Below are 20,954 nucleotides of genomic sequence, written 5' to 3'. Positions count from 1 at the left end.
TTTTTTTTTTTTTTTAAAGCAGAGTAGTGTTCCATTGTGTAGATATACCACATTTTCCTTATTCACTCATCCGATGATGGACATTTGGGCTGGTTCCAACTCTTGGCTATTGTAAATAGTGCTGCAATAAACATGAGGTACAGGTATCCCTTTGATTTGATGATTTTCATTCCTCTGGGTATATACCCGGCAGTGGAATAGCTGGGTCATATGGCAGATCTATCTGTAATTGTTTGAGGAACCTCCATACCATTTTCCATAAAAGCTGCACCATTTTGTAGTCCCACCAACAGTGTAGGAGTGTCCCTTTTTCTCTGCAACCTTGTCAGCATTTATCATTCTCAGGCTTTAGGATATTAGCCATCTTAACTGGAGCAAGATGGTATCTCAAAGTGGTTTTGATTTGCATTTCCCGAATACTGAGTGATGTTGAGCATTTTTTCATGTGTCTGTTGGCCATTTGTATATCTTCCTTTGAGAAATGCCTATTCAGCTCCTTTGCCCATTTTTTTAATTGGGTTACCTGTTTTTTTCCTAAGTTGTTTGAGTTCCTTGTATATATTCTTTAAAAAAGATAATTTATTATACATACATGTGGGGTATAACATTGATTTTCAGTAATTGTGTACAATGTGTGATGGTTAGATCAGGATAGTTAGCTTACTCATCATTACAATATGCAATCATTCTTTGTGTCCATTAACCAATTCCTCATTAGCCCCCCTCCGTCTCCCCCACCCCATCCCTTTTCCACCTCTAGTAACCACAGTTCTTTTCTCTCTTTCTAAAAGTTTAGCATATTACTGTGATTGTTGTTTCTTTCTTTCTCTCTCTCTCTGTCTCTCTTTATTGTTTATTTGTTTATTTATGGATTCAGCTCTCAGTTATGAGTGTAAACATGCAGTATTTCTCTTTCTGTACCTGTGTTGTTTCACTTAGGATAATTTTCTCTAGGCTCATCTACATTACTTCAACAGGTAGAATTTCTTTCTTTTTTACGGCTGAGTAGTATTCCATTGTGTATATATACCACAATTTCCTTATCCAGTCATCCATCAATGGACGTTTAGGTTGGTTCCATAGCCTGGCTATTGTAAATAGAGCTGCAGTGAACATGGGAGTGCAGGTGTCCCTTCAACCTGATGATTTCCAGTCATGTGGATGTATCCCCAGTAGTGGGATTGATGGATCATATAGTAGTTCTATCTGTAGTTGTTTGAGGAATCTCCATACTGTTCTCCATAATGGCTGTACAAATTTCAGACTCTGGACCTTGGTGTTCTTACCTGTTTTGAAATTGGCTTACTATTTTTAAAAACAAAAGGCTGTTTCTTAGTTTATTATTATTATTGTTATTATTTGGGTCGGCAGCAGAAGCACTCTTTTGCCTCCACCCCTGCCTGAATCTGCTGTTTGTAAAACTCCGCCATGCATTGACTTTGCTTCTTTTTCTGAAAGAATATGAAACCCAAATAATTACACACAGAGCTGACCTACTTTGGAGGAACCAGAGAACAAAGAAACACTAATATTCTTCATCCCTTTTTGGATAAAAAGCAGAGATTTTGGGAGGTGAGAGCCAGAACTTCCTATATTTTATCTATTCTTCTTTGAGGAGCTCAACACAGTTTGGCTCTCTCCAGTACATAAGAAGCTTCCCATTTGTGTGCTGCTTGTAGACTAATGGACTTGATGCTAATGAAGCCTTTGCATGTCTACTGGTTTTGAAAATGTTTGGCCATTTCCCCAGGCACTATGGCTTTGAGAAAATAAGGATGAAAGAATCTATTTATTTGTTTTTATTTTTAATTGTCCTATTTTATATTTTTGATATTTGTAAAGAAGTAGTTGGTATATACACATTCGTCATTATATTATTGGATTAATCAATTGGGATAATAGTTTGTACTAGTCATCCCATTTAGTTATTGTTGTGGATGCCTAGTAACTATTATTCCAGTCTGTCTTAGTTCTGTTTCTTTGTCATTATTTTGTTAATTTGGTAGTTTATTGTCAAAGCAAATTTTAATATTTCCTTTATCTATTGACTTTTTTTTTTTAATAATAAAAAAGTTCCCCCTAAACCACAAGCAGAAATCTTTTTGGTTTGTTTTGTTAACACTTGCTAAAACACCACAACTGGGTTCTGGGTCCTGGGTACTAGGTCCTGTACAAGGTAAGGTGCTTATGACTTTACTGAACCCATTGTTTTGTGTAATAGACACCAGTCTTAACAGAGGCAGAAGACTATCAATTTCTGGAATATCAAAAACTAGAAGAAACAAGATAGTGTAGTACTGGCAGAAATAAAATCATAGATTTATGGTCATTTGACTTTTGACAAGGATGCCAAGACAATTAAATGGAGAAAGAACAGTTTTTTAAATAAATGATGCTTGGGCAACTGGATATCCACACACAAAAATTAACTCAAAATGGATCATAGACATAAATGTAAGAGTTAAAAACTACAAAACTCTTAGAAGAAAACATTGGAATAAATCTTTCTGATCTGGAGTTAGGCAATGGTTTCTTAGATACAACATGAAAATCACAAGGGACAAAGGGAAAAATAGATAAATTGTACGACATGAAAATTAAAAAGTTTTATGTTGTAAGCAATACTATTAAAAAAGTGAAAAGACATCCCACAGAATGAGAGAAAATATTTGCAAATCACATATCTGATAAAAGACTTGTATACAGAATACGTAAAACTTTTAATTCAATAGTAGAAAGACAAATAAGTTGATTTAAAAATAGACAAAAGATTTTAATGTATATTTCTCCAAAGAATACATGAAGCTGGCCAATAAACACATGACCAAATGCTCAACCTCATTAGTCATTAGGAAAATGCAAATCAGAACCACGATGAGATACCATTTCACAGCCATTAGGATGGCTATAATAAAAAAGATGGACAATAACCAGTGTTGGTAAGGACATGGAGAAATTACAACCCCCTTGTATTGCTGGTGAGAATGTAAAATGATGTAGTCACTTTGTCATTTTTTCAAAATGGTAAATGTTCCAAAAAATTTTAAATATGAGTTACCATATAACCCAGAAATTCTGCTCCTACATATAAACTCAAGAGAAATGAAAACATATTCACACAAAAATTTTACATTAATGTTTGTAGTAGCATTATTCGTAATAGTCAAAAGTAGAAACAACCCAAATGTCCATCAACTGATGAATAGATAATTAAAATTAGTATTTTCATACAGTGGAATATTATTTGGCAATAAAAAGTAATGAACTACTGCTGCAACATGGATGCCCTTTGAAAACATTATGCTAAGTGACAGAAGCAAATCTCAAAAGGATGACATAGTGTGTGGTCCCATTTGGATGAAATATTCAGTGTAGGCAAATTTATAGACAAAGTAAATTAGTGTTTACTTAGGGCTGGTGGAGGATTGGGGGTAGAGGGAGTGGGTAGTGACAGCTGGAGTTTCTTTGGGGAGGGACAAAAATGTTCAAAGTTAGATTGCTGTGATGGTTGTACTACCCTGTGAATATAAGAAAAACATTGAATTTTACACTTGAAATTGGGAATTGTGTGGTGTGTGAATAATATCTCAATAAAGCTGTTCTTTTTTTTTTCTTAAATAACTAGAATACAAAGAAAGCAGGAAACTCTTGCTAAGGGTCAATATGAATGTGATTATTTGTCTTGTTAATGAGTTTTATGTCTTTACTGTGGCTAAACATTTGTGAATTAAAAAAAAAAGTTTGGGACTGGCCCGTGGCTCACTCGGGAGAGTGTGGTGATGGTAACACCAAGGCCACGGGTTCGGATCCCGTATAGGGATGGCCGGTTAGCTCACTTGGGAGAGCGTGGTGCTGACAACATCAATTCAAGGGTTAAGATCCCCTTACCGGTCATCTTAAAAAAAAAAAAAAAAAAAAAAAAAAAGTTCACTTTCAGATAGGATATCTTTTACTAAAGATAGGATATCTTTTACTAAAGATATATTTTACTAAGGATATCTTTAGTAAAAGAGACTGATAGATTAAAACTTTAAAACAAGAATAAGAGCTAAATGGTGTAGGGGAAAATGAAGATGGATATTGTTTTACCAGAAAACTTAGGCTAACACAGTTCATTTAGCTTTTGTTTTCTGACAGTACAGTCAAGCAAAAAACTGTGATGAATTCCTTAATTTACATTATTAAATAAAAGGAAGCAATTCGGTTGAGAAAGCCTATTTCCCAGCACTGCACTGTAAGGCAAAATTTATTAATAGCTTGTGGCTTGCTATTGGGTTCATAATACTATATTAAATTTAAAACAGCGTTTTTCAGTAGGAAAAATTTTAAAAGCCTCTAAAATGTTCTTCATATGGAAATCCATTTTGACCCTAGATATATATGTCTAGTGAAAAATGTTGTTTCTCAAGTTTTCTGGGGATGGTCTGCTGTGGGCTTCACCTTCAGTACCATCTCATCCCTTCGTAAAACAAGTTTTCCATTTGTAAACTTGATTTCTTTGGGTCATTGTCCCCCAACTTTTCATAAAGCTTCAGTGATTTCACCATTCTTCCACTCAAGCTTCGCCATCAATTTGATGTTTGTTCTTTCTTCAGTTTTAGCAGAATTCATGTTGCTTTGATAGGGGTTCTTTTCAAACTGATGTTTTATCCTTCTTAATGCCTCAAACTAGATCCTGCTCACAGGTTAGTACGAGTTTATTTTTGTGCAAAATATTTTAATATCCATACATAGTTTTTTCATAATACACATTTTCTGTGATGTTTTTGAAAACCCCTTGTATTAAATGTTCAATATATTTTAGCAATTTTTATTATGTTTATGTTTAATATATCAGAATTAACTGGTCTAAAACACAAATTAAAAGTACAAAACAAACTAAAATTGGCACTTCAACTTTCTCATGGCTATGATGCTACTTATAGACAGAAACATCATCAAATTTGGATAACATATAGAACATTCTTAAACTTGGAATTTTGGTTTCTGTGTTAGTATCTTCCTAGGTAAATTGTATGGTTTAATTAATTTGACATAATTGCAGCCTGCATAACATTTCATTTAATCTAGTCTACCGTTGTTTGTTCTGTAAGTGGGATGTAAATTAATATCAGTATTTTTATCTAATGTTCCTAGTATTAACACTAGAAAACATTGACTTTACCAGTAGTGAAAATATTAGTAGCAAATGTCAAAGTTTTTCTAAGTAAACAGTACTGTTATGCTTTAGTTTAATGCATTTAGTTTAAGTAACGAAGTAACACTTAAGTGCTTATTCACCAAGGCCATCTCAAATGTGGTAAATGTGTCTTTCTTCTTCTTATCATATGCTCCTATATTATATAGCATTGCATAACTGGATCGTTTGAATACTTTAATTGTCCGAGATTGAGAGTTATCTGACTAGTGATTCTGATTTATTTTATATGAATGAACCTTAGAACTTAAAAAATAAATAAATAAAAATTTAAGAAAATGCAAAATCAAAATCTCCGAGAGTTCTGATTAGGAATTGGCACGTGAGAACCTTGTCTTGATAACTCTGTTTTTAGATCATGTATAGGTACACCTTTATTTAATAGATTAGAACATTGAGGACCAAAGATGTGAGATGACTTGCCTGAAGTCACAAACATTTCTTAGAGAGCTGTGAATTGTAATCGAAATGCCAGCTCCCCACTCCACTGCTCTTTGCTGTCCCAGTGATTTCCAAACTGTTCTCCAGAGCCCTAGTTTCTAAAAGTTTTGTCCACCTCTGAACCTTCTACTCAAGTTTAACCAGAGTGGATCCTCTTTTTTTCTGTCTTATGTGTTAAGGTTTGTATGAGTTTTTGCTCAGAGGGAAAAGGTTCTACTGCTATATTTGATAGTTTTTCTGTTCTTCCTCCACTGAACTCCTTATTTCATGCAATTTTGTACTCAGAAAAATACATTTGATTTATTGGACAGACTTTCTTTGACTTTGTTTCAAAAATGCCAACTTGATCTCTAAAGAAATCTTTGACCCAAAGACCTCAGGAAAATTCACAAAGACTTTTAAATGAGGAGAGATAATTATTTTTAGTATGAAGTTATTATCAGTTAACATTTTATCTCCTTCTAGCTCTGTACATCCTTCCTTTATTTTCTCATCTCATAAATCTCATTTCTTGTGATTTTCTGAGTGGTATTACTCATGATCTGCTATTTATCTAAAACAATATGCAAATATGTCTATCTTAAATGAAACTATTTCTGATGTCTGGAGATCTTTTTGGGTCTCTTTGGCAATGAGTTAGCTGTCATGTCAGTTTGCTTAAAGACAGCATTGTCATAAGACATAAAAAAGGACCTGATAGTATAATAGGTTGGTTTTTGCTTAAGTTTTATATGCTTTTAATGATTTTTAAAAAACCTTTCATTGTTATTAATTATATTCAATATTTTAGTCAGTTAATAAACAATTATTTTATTATGATAAACAGTTATGATAATTTACTTACAGTGAAACCCTTCGTGCTACTTTAGCAGCTTTTTGAGATTCTAGGCTTGTACTCTAATGTCCGTTTTAGACTATCATAGAAGGTCAGAATTAGGATGCATGTAATCCTGCTAAGGGAAAGCACAATCTTATCCAATGTTAACCCTGTTACATAAAACACATACTTCATGTAGCTGTGTTTTGACATTTAATATGGTTATGCCAAGTCCATGTAATAATGAGTCATATTTTAATGGAACCACTTTTCAGTTTTTTCTATGATAGTGTTATCTATAGTCCCCCTCTTGCCTACAAATAAGTAATCAGAAATTTGCGAATTAATTAATATTTACTATTAGACTTTCCAGGGATTGATTTAAGTTACTTAAAGCTACGCTGTTTATCACAGGAAATGCAAACGCTTATTATGGGAATAAAATTTGTTTGACTTGAAAATGTGATGATTACGAAACATAAGGAACAAATTAAAGCTGGAGTAAATGCAAGAAGCCATCACATAAAACATTGCCATTTTGATGGAATTCCAGAAGGGCATTATCTGCCAGCTCTGGTGGTATGTAACTGTAATTAAGAAGCCCTTCGGAAAGTAGTTGGTGTTATGTTCCTCATGGGCACAGGGAAGTTGGCTTTTTAACTCTGGGCTGCACAGGGAAGACAGCCCAGTATTACAACCATTCGGACTAGAAAAGCATAGTTGAACAAAGATATACCTCTTGACAAACAATTAGCTCATACTGGTGGCATCTATGGATGCATGACAAATAAGACTTTCAGAAATAAAGAGGGTAAGATGCTATCTGATAACGGAGATTCCTTCCTGTTTTTCTTTGTTTTTCATTATCAAGTAATTGGGAAATGTCAAGAGATGAGAAATTTAGGATAGTTTTTCAACTGTTACTGTGTCCCCTTGATTCATTCAACCTCTTGCTACTGCATGCAGACTGTGTTACTAGGCCTTGGGGGCATATTAATATAATTTAAAACAATTTAAAATATGAGCTGTTGCTGATTTTGTTCACCAGGAACAACACCACCATTGTAAGGTTAGCAAGGTACCTAATATAATAAATCTCCTTAGGGGAAGTTTTAAGAAAGTTATGTTATGCCCGTTGAATTTAGTTCTTTTCAGCTGGTGCTTTAAAAAGTCTTTGAGTGTTCTAGGTTCTACATTTAAACGTGCTTACCAGTATACAGGCTCCTTGACAAATACTGTTTTTGGGACGAGCACAATCCTTCTGTGAGTCTGTGTTATTTTTACCTATGAGTTGGCATTCCAGGAAAGAGTAGCACGTACTTCATTAAGAAAATTCATCTTGAAATTCATTCAGCTTTCTGCCTCCTCCTAACCTTACGTTCAGGCCACACTGCCAAGTTCTTTCCCCGCGTGTCTAATCTTTCTTCTCTGTGACTAAAATTTCCATCTTTTATAGCCTAATTTTCCACCATGTGGAAAATTGTTCCTTATGCTAACTGCTAGTCCTTGTTTTTCTTTTACTTCAAAACATTTCTGTGACAATTATTATTTTGTCATTATACCATTTTCTTGAATATTGTTCTTTGGTTGCCACTTGAAACTATTAGAACTGCCTTGTTATATCTTTTAGCTCTTACCCTCTTCTTCCTCATCTCTCTAACACTTTTCTGTTCAATCCTTCCTCTCTATTCAAAGCATCTCCTGTATGACCTTCTCCCTCTTTCCTGCTCTTCCACCCTTTTCCTCTCCCTTCAGGGCTTTAGAGCATCCTTTTCAAGAGTTCCTTAACTATCAATCCCATTCTAAATATCTCCCTCTTAAACTTCTGCCATTTGGCTAATCTAACATAAATGCCCGAAAATGGAAAATTGGATATCAATGTTTTGTAAATAAGCCTTACCTGACCTTTATTTTTGTCAACTCTATCATTTAAGTGGTAAACTTACAGGGCAAGAGTTGACTTAATATTCTGTAAACCACACAAAACATTGTTGGCACTTTGTAAATGTTAAAATAACAGCAACAATAGTAATGTCCGTATGGCTGAGAGAGGTGCTCATAATGTTAGAGATACTCCTAGGACTTCTGTGTTTGGAGAAGGTTAATGTTAGCCAGATGGGAATTACTGAAAGTGAGAAATCATCTTCATTTTGTCTTCAAAAATTTCCCTTCTATGACTTGAATTTCGAGTAATTACCACCAAATTTCCTTTGATTCAGATACTATTTATTAATTGTGCACAAAATACCATGTTCTAATTTAGAAATGCTTCCAAGAATCATCCATGTTTCATGGTATATTTTCCCACTTTCAGTAAGCTCTCCATTCTCTGTCCCACAGGCATTGTAAATGTATAAAATATTTTTTATTCACCATTCGGTGTAGCCCAGAGAAGTACAGAAAATGAGAAGTTCAACTGCTCACCTAAAAACTGCTGTATATTTTAAATTATCATTGTTAACTACTTCCTTTCGAGTTTGTTGAAAGCTGGCTGACCCTTACCTCTGTTGGCCACGTTGAGTCCTCCTGTCTCCAGTTGGCTAGCAGCCTCACATCCCAGCCATTCCTTAGGCTTGATAGCTGCATATTTTCCTAGAAACAGTTGTGATTGGTGTGTAAAATGAATAGAAAAATCAGTTCTTTCCAAATACACATCTTTGCTTTGCTCCTTAGTACTTGATTTGGCTATTTGTTACAAACTGAAATAGGATTCCAGTTAAGAAATTGGTTCCAGTGCAGAGGTTAGGATCTTCTTGTGAATGTGGCCAGCCTACAACCTGACCTTGGTCGTATGGCACATTATTAATCATGGCCATTTAGTGCCTGGCAGTTTTAGCTTAATAGGTTAGCTTGTGTAGCCTGTGCTGGTTTAGGGTTTCTTTAAACCTATTTTCTGATGACAATTCCATTTTCTAGGAAGTTTAATAGAAAAAAGTTTTTTCATCAAAGCTGATTTCAAAGGCATTTAAATTTCCTTTTCTAGCCAGCCATTCTCAACTGGGTTCTGTAAAAGAATTAAGCCCTACAGAAAAAAATATGAGTGATTATTTTCTCAGTTTTCCCAAAGATGTTACCATTTTAGATACATAGAAGAGAAGTTAATTTATTGTATACACTGATGCCTTAGGGCAATTGTTCTCAAAGTTTGATCCAGGGACTCCAGAGTCTCCAAGACTCTTTCAGTGGGTCCCCAAGGTCAAGACTGTTTTTATAAAAACACTAAAACATTATTTTCTAACTCTCACTCTGTCACAATTATAAAATGGAGATTTCTAGAGACCAGATGATATATGATGATGTAATTGCTCTAAGGGCTAAGGGAATACGGGCTTGTGTATGCTTGTCTTTTTAATGTTTGTTTTAATTTCTGCTTTCAATTTATTTTCTAAGTAAATATTGATACACACTACCCACATAAACAGATAAAGTTTCTCAGTAACTTAAGAGAAGGAGTCCTGAAACCAAAAAGTTTGAGAACTGCACCTTAGAGCTATTAGACTTAATTCTCTGAGAACCCGTCTTGAGAATGAGCTGCACAAGGGCAATGCAGTAAACCAGTCAGTTGTTCAATAAACATTTTAAATGGAATTAAGTAGAGTTTTTAGATTATAACTTTTGAGACCTTTTTTGATATTTTCTCCCAAGGTAATGTTTGAGTCTCGAGTGCCTTGTAACTTTGGCCAAGTTTCTGTGAGATAGATAACTGGCAATTCTCAATATCAAGTCAACTATTTCAGAAGTCTTTTTCATGGAATACCTCATTCACCTGGTAGGTTAACTATGTAGCTTATTGGCATCATCTAGATCAATGCTGTCCAACAGAATGAGGGCCACATCTATAATTTACAATTTTCTAGTAGTCATATTAAAGTAAAAAGATACAGGCGAAAGCTTTAATAATATATTTTATTTAGTCTAGTATATCCAGAATATTATCATTTCCACATGTAATCAATATAAAAATTCATCAGTGTGATAGTTTCCGTTCTTTTTTTGGTACTAAGTCTTTGAAATCTGGTGTATTTGTAGCACATCAGTTTGGACTAGCCACATTTCTAGTGCTCAGTAATCACATGTGGCTTGTGCCTACTGTGTTAGACCATATAGATCTAGACCATAAAATAATTCTAAAGCTGAGCTGAGAATGATCTTGAGTAGATAAGCTTTGTCATAAAGAGAATAAAAACTTTGCTATGGAAGTTATATAATATAAATATAGAAACGTAAGCCCATTGAAAAAAAATCACAAAATGGCAAAACATTTGATATCTACCTAAATTTTAAGACATTTCAGTGAGAAGTAGATCTTCTTTCGTTAAAAGAATACTGAAAAAATAAACTTTTCCCCAAACTGTCATATTTTTTACTTTCCTTATTAAAAGCATGTAGTCTGTTTATTTATTCTGTAAAATTATTATACATGCGTCTGCATACCAGTTTAGGGGAATGCTCTTTCTCTTTTTGGAGGAATTTAGGCACTTACGATCTTTGCATTTTCCTCCTAAGTGGTTTTTTCTTTATTTGTCATAGCATATCCCTGCGTCCCTATTTAAGGGGGTTTATTTTTAATGGGGAATGATGAGGAGAAAGAGTAGTTTGTTTTGGTCTTAATACTGAACTGATCCTTGGTTCATTGACTTTTATTCTGTTACCTTATCTTGCTTGAGAATATGATGTCAAAATGTGCAAGTGAATTATTGCCTGTTATGGAGGAACCACTATTTTTTTCAACTTCATTCCCTGTGAGCATTACTGTGTTTGCAAAAATGAGGTAAGAATGAAAAGAACTGTGGTTTTTAGAAGTGGGAACTAAAAGGGGGAAATGGCCATTTTCCCCTTCTAAAATGATTAATAAAGAAATATGAGTTTAAATTTGGCATAATCTGAATTTAATTTTTTCTTACTACAGGTTGACTGGAAACGTCTTGAATAGGGAAATTCTTAATGACTCTCCATCTTTGTCTATTCACCAACATATTTTATACAGTGCCATGCTTAACTAATATTAGTGCCAATTCACAAAATCATGCTCTTTACGAGATAAAAGAACGGGAAAACTTAGGAAATATATAGTCTCCTGGTAATGTTTTAGAAGTTTCCTTCTTTATTTGGTATAATTTTCATATGTAAGGGAAATTAGGTGATTCATAGACATTCAGCCCATCTAAAAACATATTCTTTGAGAGTTTGTTTTCTATTTACCTACTGATTTACCTTTGCTATGGACACTAATTTTTAAAGCAACTGGTGCATACTTTAAGCTAAAATCTTTATTGTGTAGTTTCCATTAATCTGTAGCTGTGAAAATTCATGGTCATTAATCTGTTCTCAAAATAATTATGCCCGTATGCCAGCCAACTGCTTTCTCACTTGATAGTTTTTCTGTTCTATCGGTATTTTTCTGCTTTTTAGAAAACCTCCATTTTCCAGTTTGCAGCTAAGGTAGGAGCTGAGCTTTAGGAACTTGCCTTCTCTGTAAAGTGGTTCTATCAGGCAGTTGTGCCATTGCCAAGTAGCACGGTGTCCTCCTCTTGGGTGTTAGCTACTCAGTAGGGATGGCAAGGGGAGCCTTGCCTGCTGTCAAGAAGCAGGCCATTATCAGACACAGACCTCAGGTTCAGGTCTTGCTGTGGGTTCTATCCTGTGGCTCAGTGAGACTTTCTGGAATGGAATGCATTTTTTTTCAAGCTCTTTTTCTTCCATGTTCTTCCCACATCATCTGGCAGCAGCCAGTTGGTTCTGAATGCTGCCCACAAATTGTTAGCTATTTTGCTTCTTGGCTCCCCAACTTGCCCCTTGAATAAGGAATTGATGTATTTCATATCTGGGATTATGTTGCTTAGTGAAGCAAATATATAATCCTTGCCAAGGAATGCCTAAAGTTTAAGGCTTGATTCCAGAAAAAATGAAATAACAGCAATATCTGTAATTAATGTATATTGCATGTTTACCATATGCCAGGCATTATACTAAACATGTTGCATACATTAGCTTAGTTAATCCCTGACAGCCCTTTAAAGTAGGTTCCATTGTTGCCCACATTTTATAGATAAGGAACCACAGAAAAATAACTTGCTCAAGCTTCCATATTAAGGGGTAGTTCCAAGATATTGAATCCAAGCAGCTTGACTTCAGAATCCTCGCTTTTGACAGTATATTCAGCTGCTAGGCAAAGCTTCACCGTTCAGTGTCTTGTGGAATCTTAAATCTGAAGAGTAGACAGGAATTTGATGTTTTCATCTATAAAACCTCTCTGTAGCCACCTTCTAAGAAGAGGTTATGCTTGATGCAGTTTTCCCTGAAAGGGCAAGAATGCATTTCAGTATGGATCTGTATTCTCTTTATGTGAAGTCAGATATACTTGTTACAAAATGTTACTTGTAAGATGTAAAATTAAACATCCAGGCAAGCAATGGAGCCAGCTGAGGCCCAGGGGTCCTGAGATGGGGCTGGTCAGACCCGCCCCTGCCTACAACCAGGCAGTTAATAGAATGTACTTATTAACCATGTGTGTTTCTTTGGGGTGTGTAACTTAGCTGCACATGTCCTTCACCAAACTTCTGCTTAGATTTTTCTAATTCATTTTTAAGAGTTCTTTCTGCAATAAGGGTATTAATCTTTTTTTTTTTTAAAGTAGTGAGTAGACTAATGCTTACCAGAGTCTGGGAAGGGTGGGGGTAGGGGGGAGGAGGAGGGGTGAACTACTGGGAACAAAACTATGTTATCTACCCTGAGTGAATCATTGTGCAGTATATGCATGTATTGAAACAACACATTGTACCCCACAAATATAAATATAAATAAAATTGAATTATAAATAAATACATTTTAAAAAGAAATAAAGTAAAACTACATCCATACTATACTTTTATTAAATTAAAAATATTTATTAGGTAGATGGTATGTGTTGCAAGATCTTAATAATCAACTTTCTTATCATAGATGATTAGGTTTGGTCCTATTGCCTCAGAAAGCAAATGAAATTCTGAGTGAGTCTACTGTGAATCAGGGAAGCCCCGCAATGTGACTCCCCCATTAGTGTGACCCAGTACTCTCTTGGGGATGAAAAAGTGCAAAAGTTTGGTCAATCAGTTGCCCTGAAGTCTGTTCCCTTGCCCCCATTACTTTGTGCATGCCATAATTAGTAGGGTGTGGGCAGAGGTGGGGGATTTCATACACAATCCTTAGACAGTTGATGCCCTCCGTTGTTAAAAGGAACAAGTCCTAGCAGTGCTTCCCAACCTTTTGCACATCGAGGCAGGCACAGAAAATATTTCCTCTGGAGTAAACAAATGACGCTCCTTGAATCTGGAGGTGATCCACTGTCGCTTGTAACCCATTTCTAGCATATCCGTTTGGAACTTCTACTATGGTCATATATCAACAAGTTTCTAAGCTTGTTATGTATACGAAAGCACTCTGTACATTACAAAGTACCATTGATGTTAGATTTTATTGGTAATTACTGTTAAGACCCAGGTGTTTTTTTTAATAAGGAGACATTGTATACCATGACTTTTTTTTGTTTTGGGAGCTGTCCTGAGAGAAACAGGAGCAGATGCCAGACCAGTTGCTGGAGTTAGGTCCTGTATGTGATCTGGGATAGTAATGAGAAGTGGAAATGCATGCCAGTGGTCAAGGGTCATATGGTTCAAGACTTCTTATAGGAGATCAAGCAGCTGGCAAGATTTGTTAACGATTCTTCTATTTCTCCTCATTAAATTCTTCACCAACTTTTCTGCCTTTTCCAATTCTTTCTATTGTCGAATTCTGCCTTCTTTGTGAAGGTCATTTCACTATGTCTATCTCTTCTCCACCAGGTAAAGGTCATTCATCATTCTCTGTTCTACAATTATACCTTGTGTGTAGCTCTATTGATTGTACTTCCAATGCTGTATTGTTATCTGTTTAACACATTTCTTTCCCCTACTAGACTGTGAGCTCCTTGTAGTTAAGGCTGTGCCTGATTAATCCTTGTACTTCAAGCTATGCCCAGTTTATTTCATCACATTCCATTATTAGGCAGGGCTGACATGCTCTTTGAATCTAGCTGAAGTTTTTCTCCCTGTGCCTTTCTCCCATTAGTCCTCATTCTAACATCTGAAACAATTCCAGATAAAGTTACTTTTATGGTACTCACTCACGCAATTGAATAATCTTCCAGGTATAGTTCTGTACATTTCTCTGAGCTAAACATTTTTACTGTTGAAATTTTGCTTTCCTGGTTTTTCTTTTTTTTTTTTTCCCTCCATAAGTTTCCTTTCCCTTTTCCAGTGTATAGAATCTTAGAATTTTAAGAATTGGAGGGGACTAGAGGCCCTTCTTCTAAGTAATATTATGTACTAATTAAGTAATTGAAACTGAGATATAGAGATATTTTGGGGCAGCACAAATGTTTCGAGTATTTCATTGAGAATGAGGAAGTTTAGATTTAGTAAATGAAAGAAAACAATCTTTCACCTTTCATTCTGCTTTAAAATGTATGTGCTGCTGGGTGTCTTCAGAATATTGGGCAAAGTGGAAAGATAAGTTTTATGTTGCAGGGTATGTATGGTATGGAAAGCTTGTAAGATTCTTTTAACATTATTGTTAAGAATTTGACTCTAAAGCCATGCTAGCTGAGCTTCAATCCTGGATCTGCCACATGCTAGCTGTAAATAACTTAATCTTGGGTTAATTTCTTAATCTCTATGTGCCTCAGTTTCTGTATGTTTAAAATAAGCTTAATAGTAATATTGATGTTATAGTTTTAAGTGAGTTAGTACTTGCAAAGCACTAGGAATTATGCTTGGCACATAGTAAGCATTCAGTATATGTATGGTAGCTGCTGCTACTGCTGCTGCCAGTATCACTGCCACTGTTACTACTATTACTGAGTTATACAAGCACCTGGTGAGATGTGGAAAGCCCCTGTGAAAATTCTGGTAGAATCTTACTGAAATACCATGTACTTATGATATAAATTTCTTGTCTTAATGAGAGGCCCTATATACCACTCTCTGCACTGAAGCATGATTTGACCTGGATTGTAACCACATCTATGAAGTAATGAATTGTATATAAGCAATTTAAGAAATGACAGAAGACCCATTAGCTTTCGGAGTCTGTTCCTTTGCAACCAACTTGCTAGGAACCCATTTCCTGTCTTTTTTAAAGAGTAAATTTATTTTCCTCATTGACATTCTGTAAACAAAATACTGGCAGTTTGTACTTTGTTTTAAAGTGTGGTTATAATGGTTTGTTATAATGTTTTAAGGTGGATTTAATGTTCCCTTAGTAAATTGTTTTTTAATAATGCATCAAATTTTCTTCTTCTGTTGTCAGGTTGCTATCAAGATCATAGATAAGACCCAGCTGGATGAAGAAAATTTGAAGAAGATTTTCCGGGAAGTTCAAATAATGAAGATGCTTTGCCACCCACATATCATCAGACTCTACCAGGTAGGATCACTAGTGGTGTAGTAAATGGCTACAAATAACCCAGAATGGTCAACTGTATCTGTGGCTCCCTTTGAAGAAAATGTGGGTGGGTGAGCATTTGCAACTTTTTAAATTTCTGTGTTTATATGTTCACCTTAATATCTTCCCAACATTTCTGTTTCCTCACTTAGTATTTAATATCCTCATGTTTCTCCTGGCCATTTACTAGTGAGGTCTGCCTTACCCAGGTAGATCTATTTAATTTGTTCTTTAAAACTTTATGTCATTCTTAGCAAGAATTACAGAAAAAGATTATTCAGAAGATAACGAGAACTTATTATATTCAGGCCAGAATCCTAAAACAGAATGGGAAACCCAAAAGGAAGAGAGAATTTTGAGAGATTAAAAGCTAGTGATGGGTATAACATCATTTTTTCTAACAATTATTTAAATACTAATTTCTGTGATCATGTTATGAATTGTGATGGCAAAGGATATTTTAAGTATGGCTACTTGAATCAATTAAAACCTACCTTTTTTCTATTCTAGTAATGTCCTGGAGTTAGTTTTCCAAGAAAGCATTTAATTATTTTGATAATCAAGAGACAGATTCTATGTAATATGAGAAACTTCTGTTTTAATTTTCTTACCTTCCCAAGAAGCATGCATATTTCATACCATCCTCAAAATGATTACCTAGCCCTACTCCAAAAGCAGTAAATCTGATGGCTGGAATTTCAAACCAGATGAGAGGGGAGGACCTTGCCTTAGCACGCTGGTGGAAGTGATATTTTGAGAGAGGTGGGGCTTTGGAGTGCTTCTCAAATTGCAATGTGTTGGCAGCCCCAAGCTCTATCTTTGCACAGGGCCAGCCTTGCTTGCTTGCTTTCTGCCAGAACAGCCATCTCCTAGTTCTGAAGGAAGTGGCCACCCACTCAGTTCATTTGCTGCTGTTAGTTTGCAGTAAATGGTTACTGGCCCAGACACAGGACCACATGTAAGAGTGAAGAAAGCACACCCAAGGCCCAGTAGGCAAGCTTTCATTGCCTATTAATGTTATCGAAAAGAAAACATGTTGCAATATTAGTATGTGTGGTTAAGGCCACAGCTTTAGACTCTTCTCTGCCATCAACTGCTCACATAATGAAATGAATTAGGTCAGCAGGAGCAGACCTGTTGAAATTTATCAGACTAAATTATGTTGAACAACACCTACGTTCTTCCCCAGAAGCAAATTTGTGAAAGCTTGCTGGTGTTGTTTGAAGACCTGTAATCTGTGAGCTTACAGGCATCTAACCTTGGCTTCCTTCCTATCCTGGTAGACTGAATAAACTTCTTGACCTCACCTTTTAAAATAAGTCATCTTTAAATAATTGTTGAGCTAGGGCTGACTGTTTTTAAGAGGTAAATTCTTCAAGTTTATGTCTTACCCAAGATTTCATTAGCCTGTAAGAATTTCCATACTTCTAGCACTGGCTTTGAACAATGCCTTCTTTTAAACTTTAATTTTGCATTCTGGCAGCTGGTACTATTAATGGGAAATTCTGATTTGCCAGGGTGAATGGCTGGCAAATTGTCTTCTTATGGTATCAAGGTAGTTTTGAGTACATTTGATGAAGCTTCAGTTTCCTCAGGTTTGTAGAATGAGCAAATATACTTTGTAGGAAACAATAGTTTTTGAACTTCTAAAAAGTTTAATAATAAAAGAACATGTGCAATTAAGAAAAGGCCTGGGAGGACAAAGGAGGAGATGTACACTACATTTATCTTCTCTTTTATTTTTTCTAAACACTTGCATATATTTGGAACACTTGTTTTTTGTCATGTAAATTAATACAGAGTTGGAAGCAATATTCATGACAAACAATGGGCTAATAACACCATTATATAGAGATTTTTTAAAAAGAAAAAAGAAAAAACACAGCTGATGTATTGGAAAATTTAATTAATATGCATTCATACTATGAAGCCATTAAAAGAAGAAATAGATCTGTGTATTATGATATAATACATTAATACTATTATATGGTATTTATAAAGATACAAAATAAAGTAACCAGGAAATAATCAAATTAATTAACTGCCAAGTACAGTGAAAGTCTACAGCGGTGTTGTCCAAGATGGTAGCCACTAACCATTAGCCACATGTGGCTGCCAAATATTAAAATATGGCTAGAGTGACTGAGAAACTGAATTTTAATTAATTTAAATGTAAAAACTGAAGTTTATGATTTTTTAAGATTGTTGATATGATAATATTTTGGACACATTGGGGTAGATAATAGATAATATATATTATTAGAATTATTTTCACCTTTTTCTTTTTACTTTTTAAATGTGGCTACTAGAAAAGTTAAAATTACTTATGTAGCTCACATTGTATTTCTATTGGACATTACTGCTCTGGAAGGATATGCAATAAGCTATTAATAGTGTTCCTCTGGGGAATGAGATGGAGGGGATTGGCAAGAGGGAAACCTTTGGTCTTTTCTTTATATACTAGGTATTTAAAATGTTTACAATGAATGTACATACTCATATATATTACCTTTTAATAATGTTTGAAAAAGTAAAAAGGAAGAATTGACTGACAATATACTATGAAGAATAAAAAAAAAATAGCAGAATAGGGACCAAGACAACATACAAAATGAGTAATTTATGTTACTTAAAGAGTTGAATATTTTAAGTTTTTGTTCTCTTTTTTAAATAAATGGGCAGTGGAAAGGAAATTTGTCATTTTCCTTAAAAAGAGAAAGCCGTATGTGATTTCTGTGTAGTTATTAAGTGATTCTCATTATTATCCCTAAGGCTTTTATTGTTTTGGTTGGGTTTTGGGAGGGCATTTTTGAGCTTCAAGTGATTAATGTTGAATATGAACTTTAAGTTTTGGTTCTTGGCAGTTTCTTTGCTTCTCAGTTTTATGGAGAGATTGTAGAAACCTCCTGGAACAACAAAAGGACTTTCTCAAGTAGTAAATGTTTCCTACTTTTAAGAACTTGGAGGAATATCTATTTTCTCCCTTTCTTCTTAATAACATTTATATCTGTTCCCTCCAAAATGTTTTAAATTTCCTTTGAGCAGTAAAGATTATTAATATTTCAAATGACAAAAGAGGAGTCTTTAGTTTCTCTTCCTATGATACCAGCCTGTCATTTGTATCACTGTCTGTCACTTTCCTGCCTTTGCACCAGGTTATGGAGACAGAACGGATGATTTATCTGGTGACAGAATATGCTAGTGGAGGGGAAATATTTGGTAAGTACATTTATTGCATTCTTTAAACAGCTATGGAGCACACTATGGCAAACCTAAAATAACTGTTCAGTGCCTTTGTCACTTGAGCAGCTGTCACTTGATGCTGTCCTTCAGTGCTGTTTTTTTCTATCAACAAAGTAATTTTAATTTTTTCTTTTGATTCGCCTCGTAAAATCCCTGCTACATCTTTGTTTCCTTGGTAAAGGTGTTTCTTGTATTTCAATCAGGTGTTGACAGTTGAGATTAAAGACTCCAAAAACAGAGATTCTAGGACATCTCTTCTGGACAAGTAACCGAGGGTCTTTCCTATTGCCAAGTTCTAACTGAGGTTACCAAGTGTGACGAACTTCCACATCCGTGCGGGGCTTTGTTGTGTGAGAAAGCAGCGCCACTTGGAGCATTCCTTAAACTTTGTTTAAATATAACATGTAACTGTATTCCTTACCATGTGTTCACAGTTCCCCTTGATGATTCTTGTAATTTTGGAGGTTTGGCCTTCAGTAGCTATTTTTTTCCTCTCACACTTAGCTTTAAGCACAACGTTAGAAATAAGCAGGAGAATTTGTTACTGGCAAATCTGAATTTTTGAGGTTGTAAAAACTGGCACCCCCCAAATTCTTTTTGTAATAGTGATAAATGGAGCCAAGAAGAGGTAAAGGGTAAACTTTCACATCTAAATTCACATTTTTTTTTTCTTTTGGCAAGTAAGTACAGGGAAAGCCTTCTTTTTATATACTTTAGGTTTATCTAATTTATTATTATTATTTTTTAATTTTATAAATATGAACACTTCTAACTTAAAGTATATTTAAAAGGATAGAATCACTTTTCAAGTAGAATCATCTTGTTCATGACTGGTCAGTTGTGGCTGCATGGGTGTGTGTGTGTGTGTGTGTGTGTGTGTTAAACTTTTCCCAGCAATCTAATGTTTTTTTTGTTTCTAAGATCCTTTAGGATAAGTGCTAGTCTTTTTTAAAGGAGGCGTCATCATTTCTTGATTTCATCTTTAATTGGCTTTGCATATGTGCTTATTTTATGCTAAAGCTAATGTGATACAATGCAATATATAATCAGAATATAGTGTTGAAGGGGGTATTTATTTCAAAGAAAGGAAAGCATTAAAAGGTTTTTAGAATAGCATTGAATGTCGAGAAGACATAGTAGGCTTTTACTGTGCTTGATAATTATATGCCAATCACGTGCCTTGGAGATGCTGACTCTCTTAGGACACTGGTTTTCCTCTCCATGAAGAAATGTAGTGGAAGACAGACATGCAGATCAACATATTACTTTGAAAATGAGAACCAACACTATAAATCTCTGTATGGGTGAGAGCACTAGTGCAGTTGGCAGTGTGATTAGCTTTTAGGTATTTCTGGAGGGTGTGGTAATATGGAAGTCCATGAACTAGAAAATAGAAATAGAAGCATGATAGGAAGTATTTGGAGAGAGAAAAATAGCAGTCATGTTAATGGAAGAGTGCACTATGGCTTGACATGCCAGGCATGTGTTATGATGGTACTGCCTTAATTCAGATCACAAATGTACAGAAAAGCAAATGGGACAACTTTATTATTACCTGGACATCTTTTTACAAGTTTTATTCTATAAAAAAGCAAAACAAGTCCCAAATTCTTGAGCTACCTGTTGACAGTTTTATCATAGACATTTTATTGGTGGAGAAGCAATGGTGATCTGGGGAGAAAAGAGACCATAATAATAATCAAGGAACCAATCACTTGGCACACCAGATCTACCTTGCTCTTTAGGAAAGCAGATTTTAAAATTTAAAAGTACAGGAAAGATAACAATCCCTTGGTC

The 20,954-nt window shown here is 34.9% G+C and overlaps 1 protein-coding gene across 7 annotated transcripts in view; it reads left to right on the top strand.

The window, feature by feature from the left end:
- SIK3 (SIK family kinase 3) overlaps positions 1-20,954 on the top strand; it is a 240,122-nt gene that overhangs the window by 115,755 nt on the left and 103,413 nt on the right. For all 7 annotated transcript variants that reach the window (XR_010023349.1, XM_063092811.1, XM_063092808.1 and 4 more), the window contains exons 2-3: positions 15,780-15,896; positions 19,070-19,133. Coding sequence is in view for 6 of the 7 variants with exons in the window: in XM_063092811.1 (XP_062948881.1) it covers positions 15,780-15,896; positions 19,070-19,133 (181 nt within the window). In the remaining variant the exon portion in view is untranslated. The remainder of the gene's footprint in view (positions 1-15,779; positions 15,897-19,069; positions 19,134-20,954) is intronic.

The sequence above is a fragment of the Cynocephalus volans genome, chromosome 4, assembly GCF_027409185.1.
Source record: "Cynocephalus volans isolate mCynVol1 chromosome 4, mCynVol1.pri, whole genome shotgun sequence".
NCBI classification, from domain to species: Eukaryota; Metazoa; Chordata; class Mammalia; order Dermoptera; family Cynocephalidae; genus Cynocephalus; species Cynocephalus volans.
This window is presented reverse-complemented; position numbering and strand designations above follow the sequence as displayed.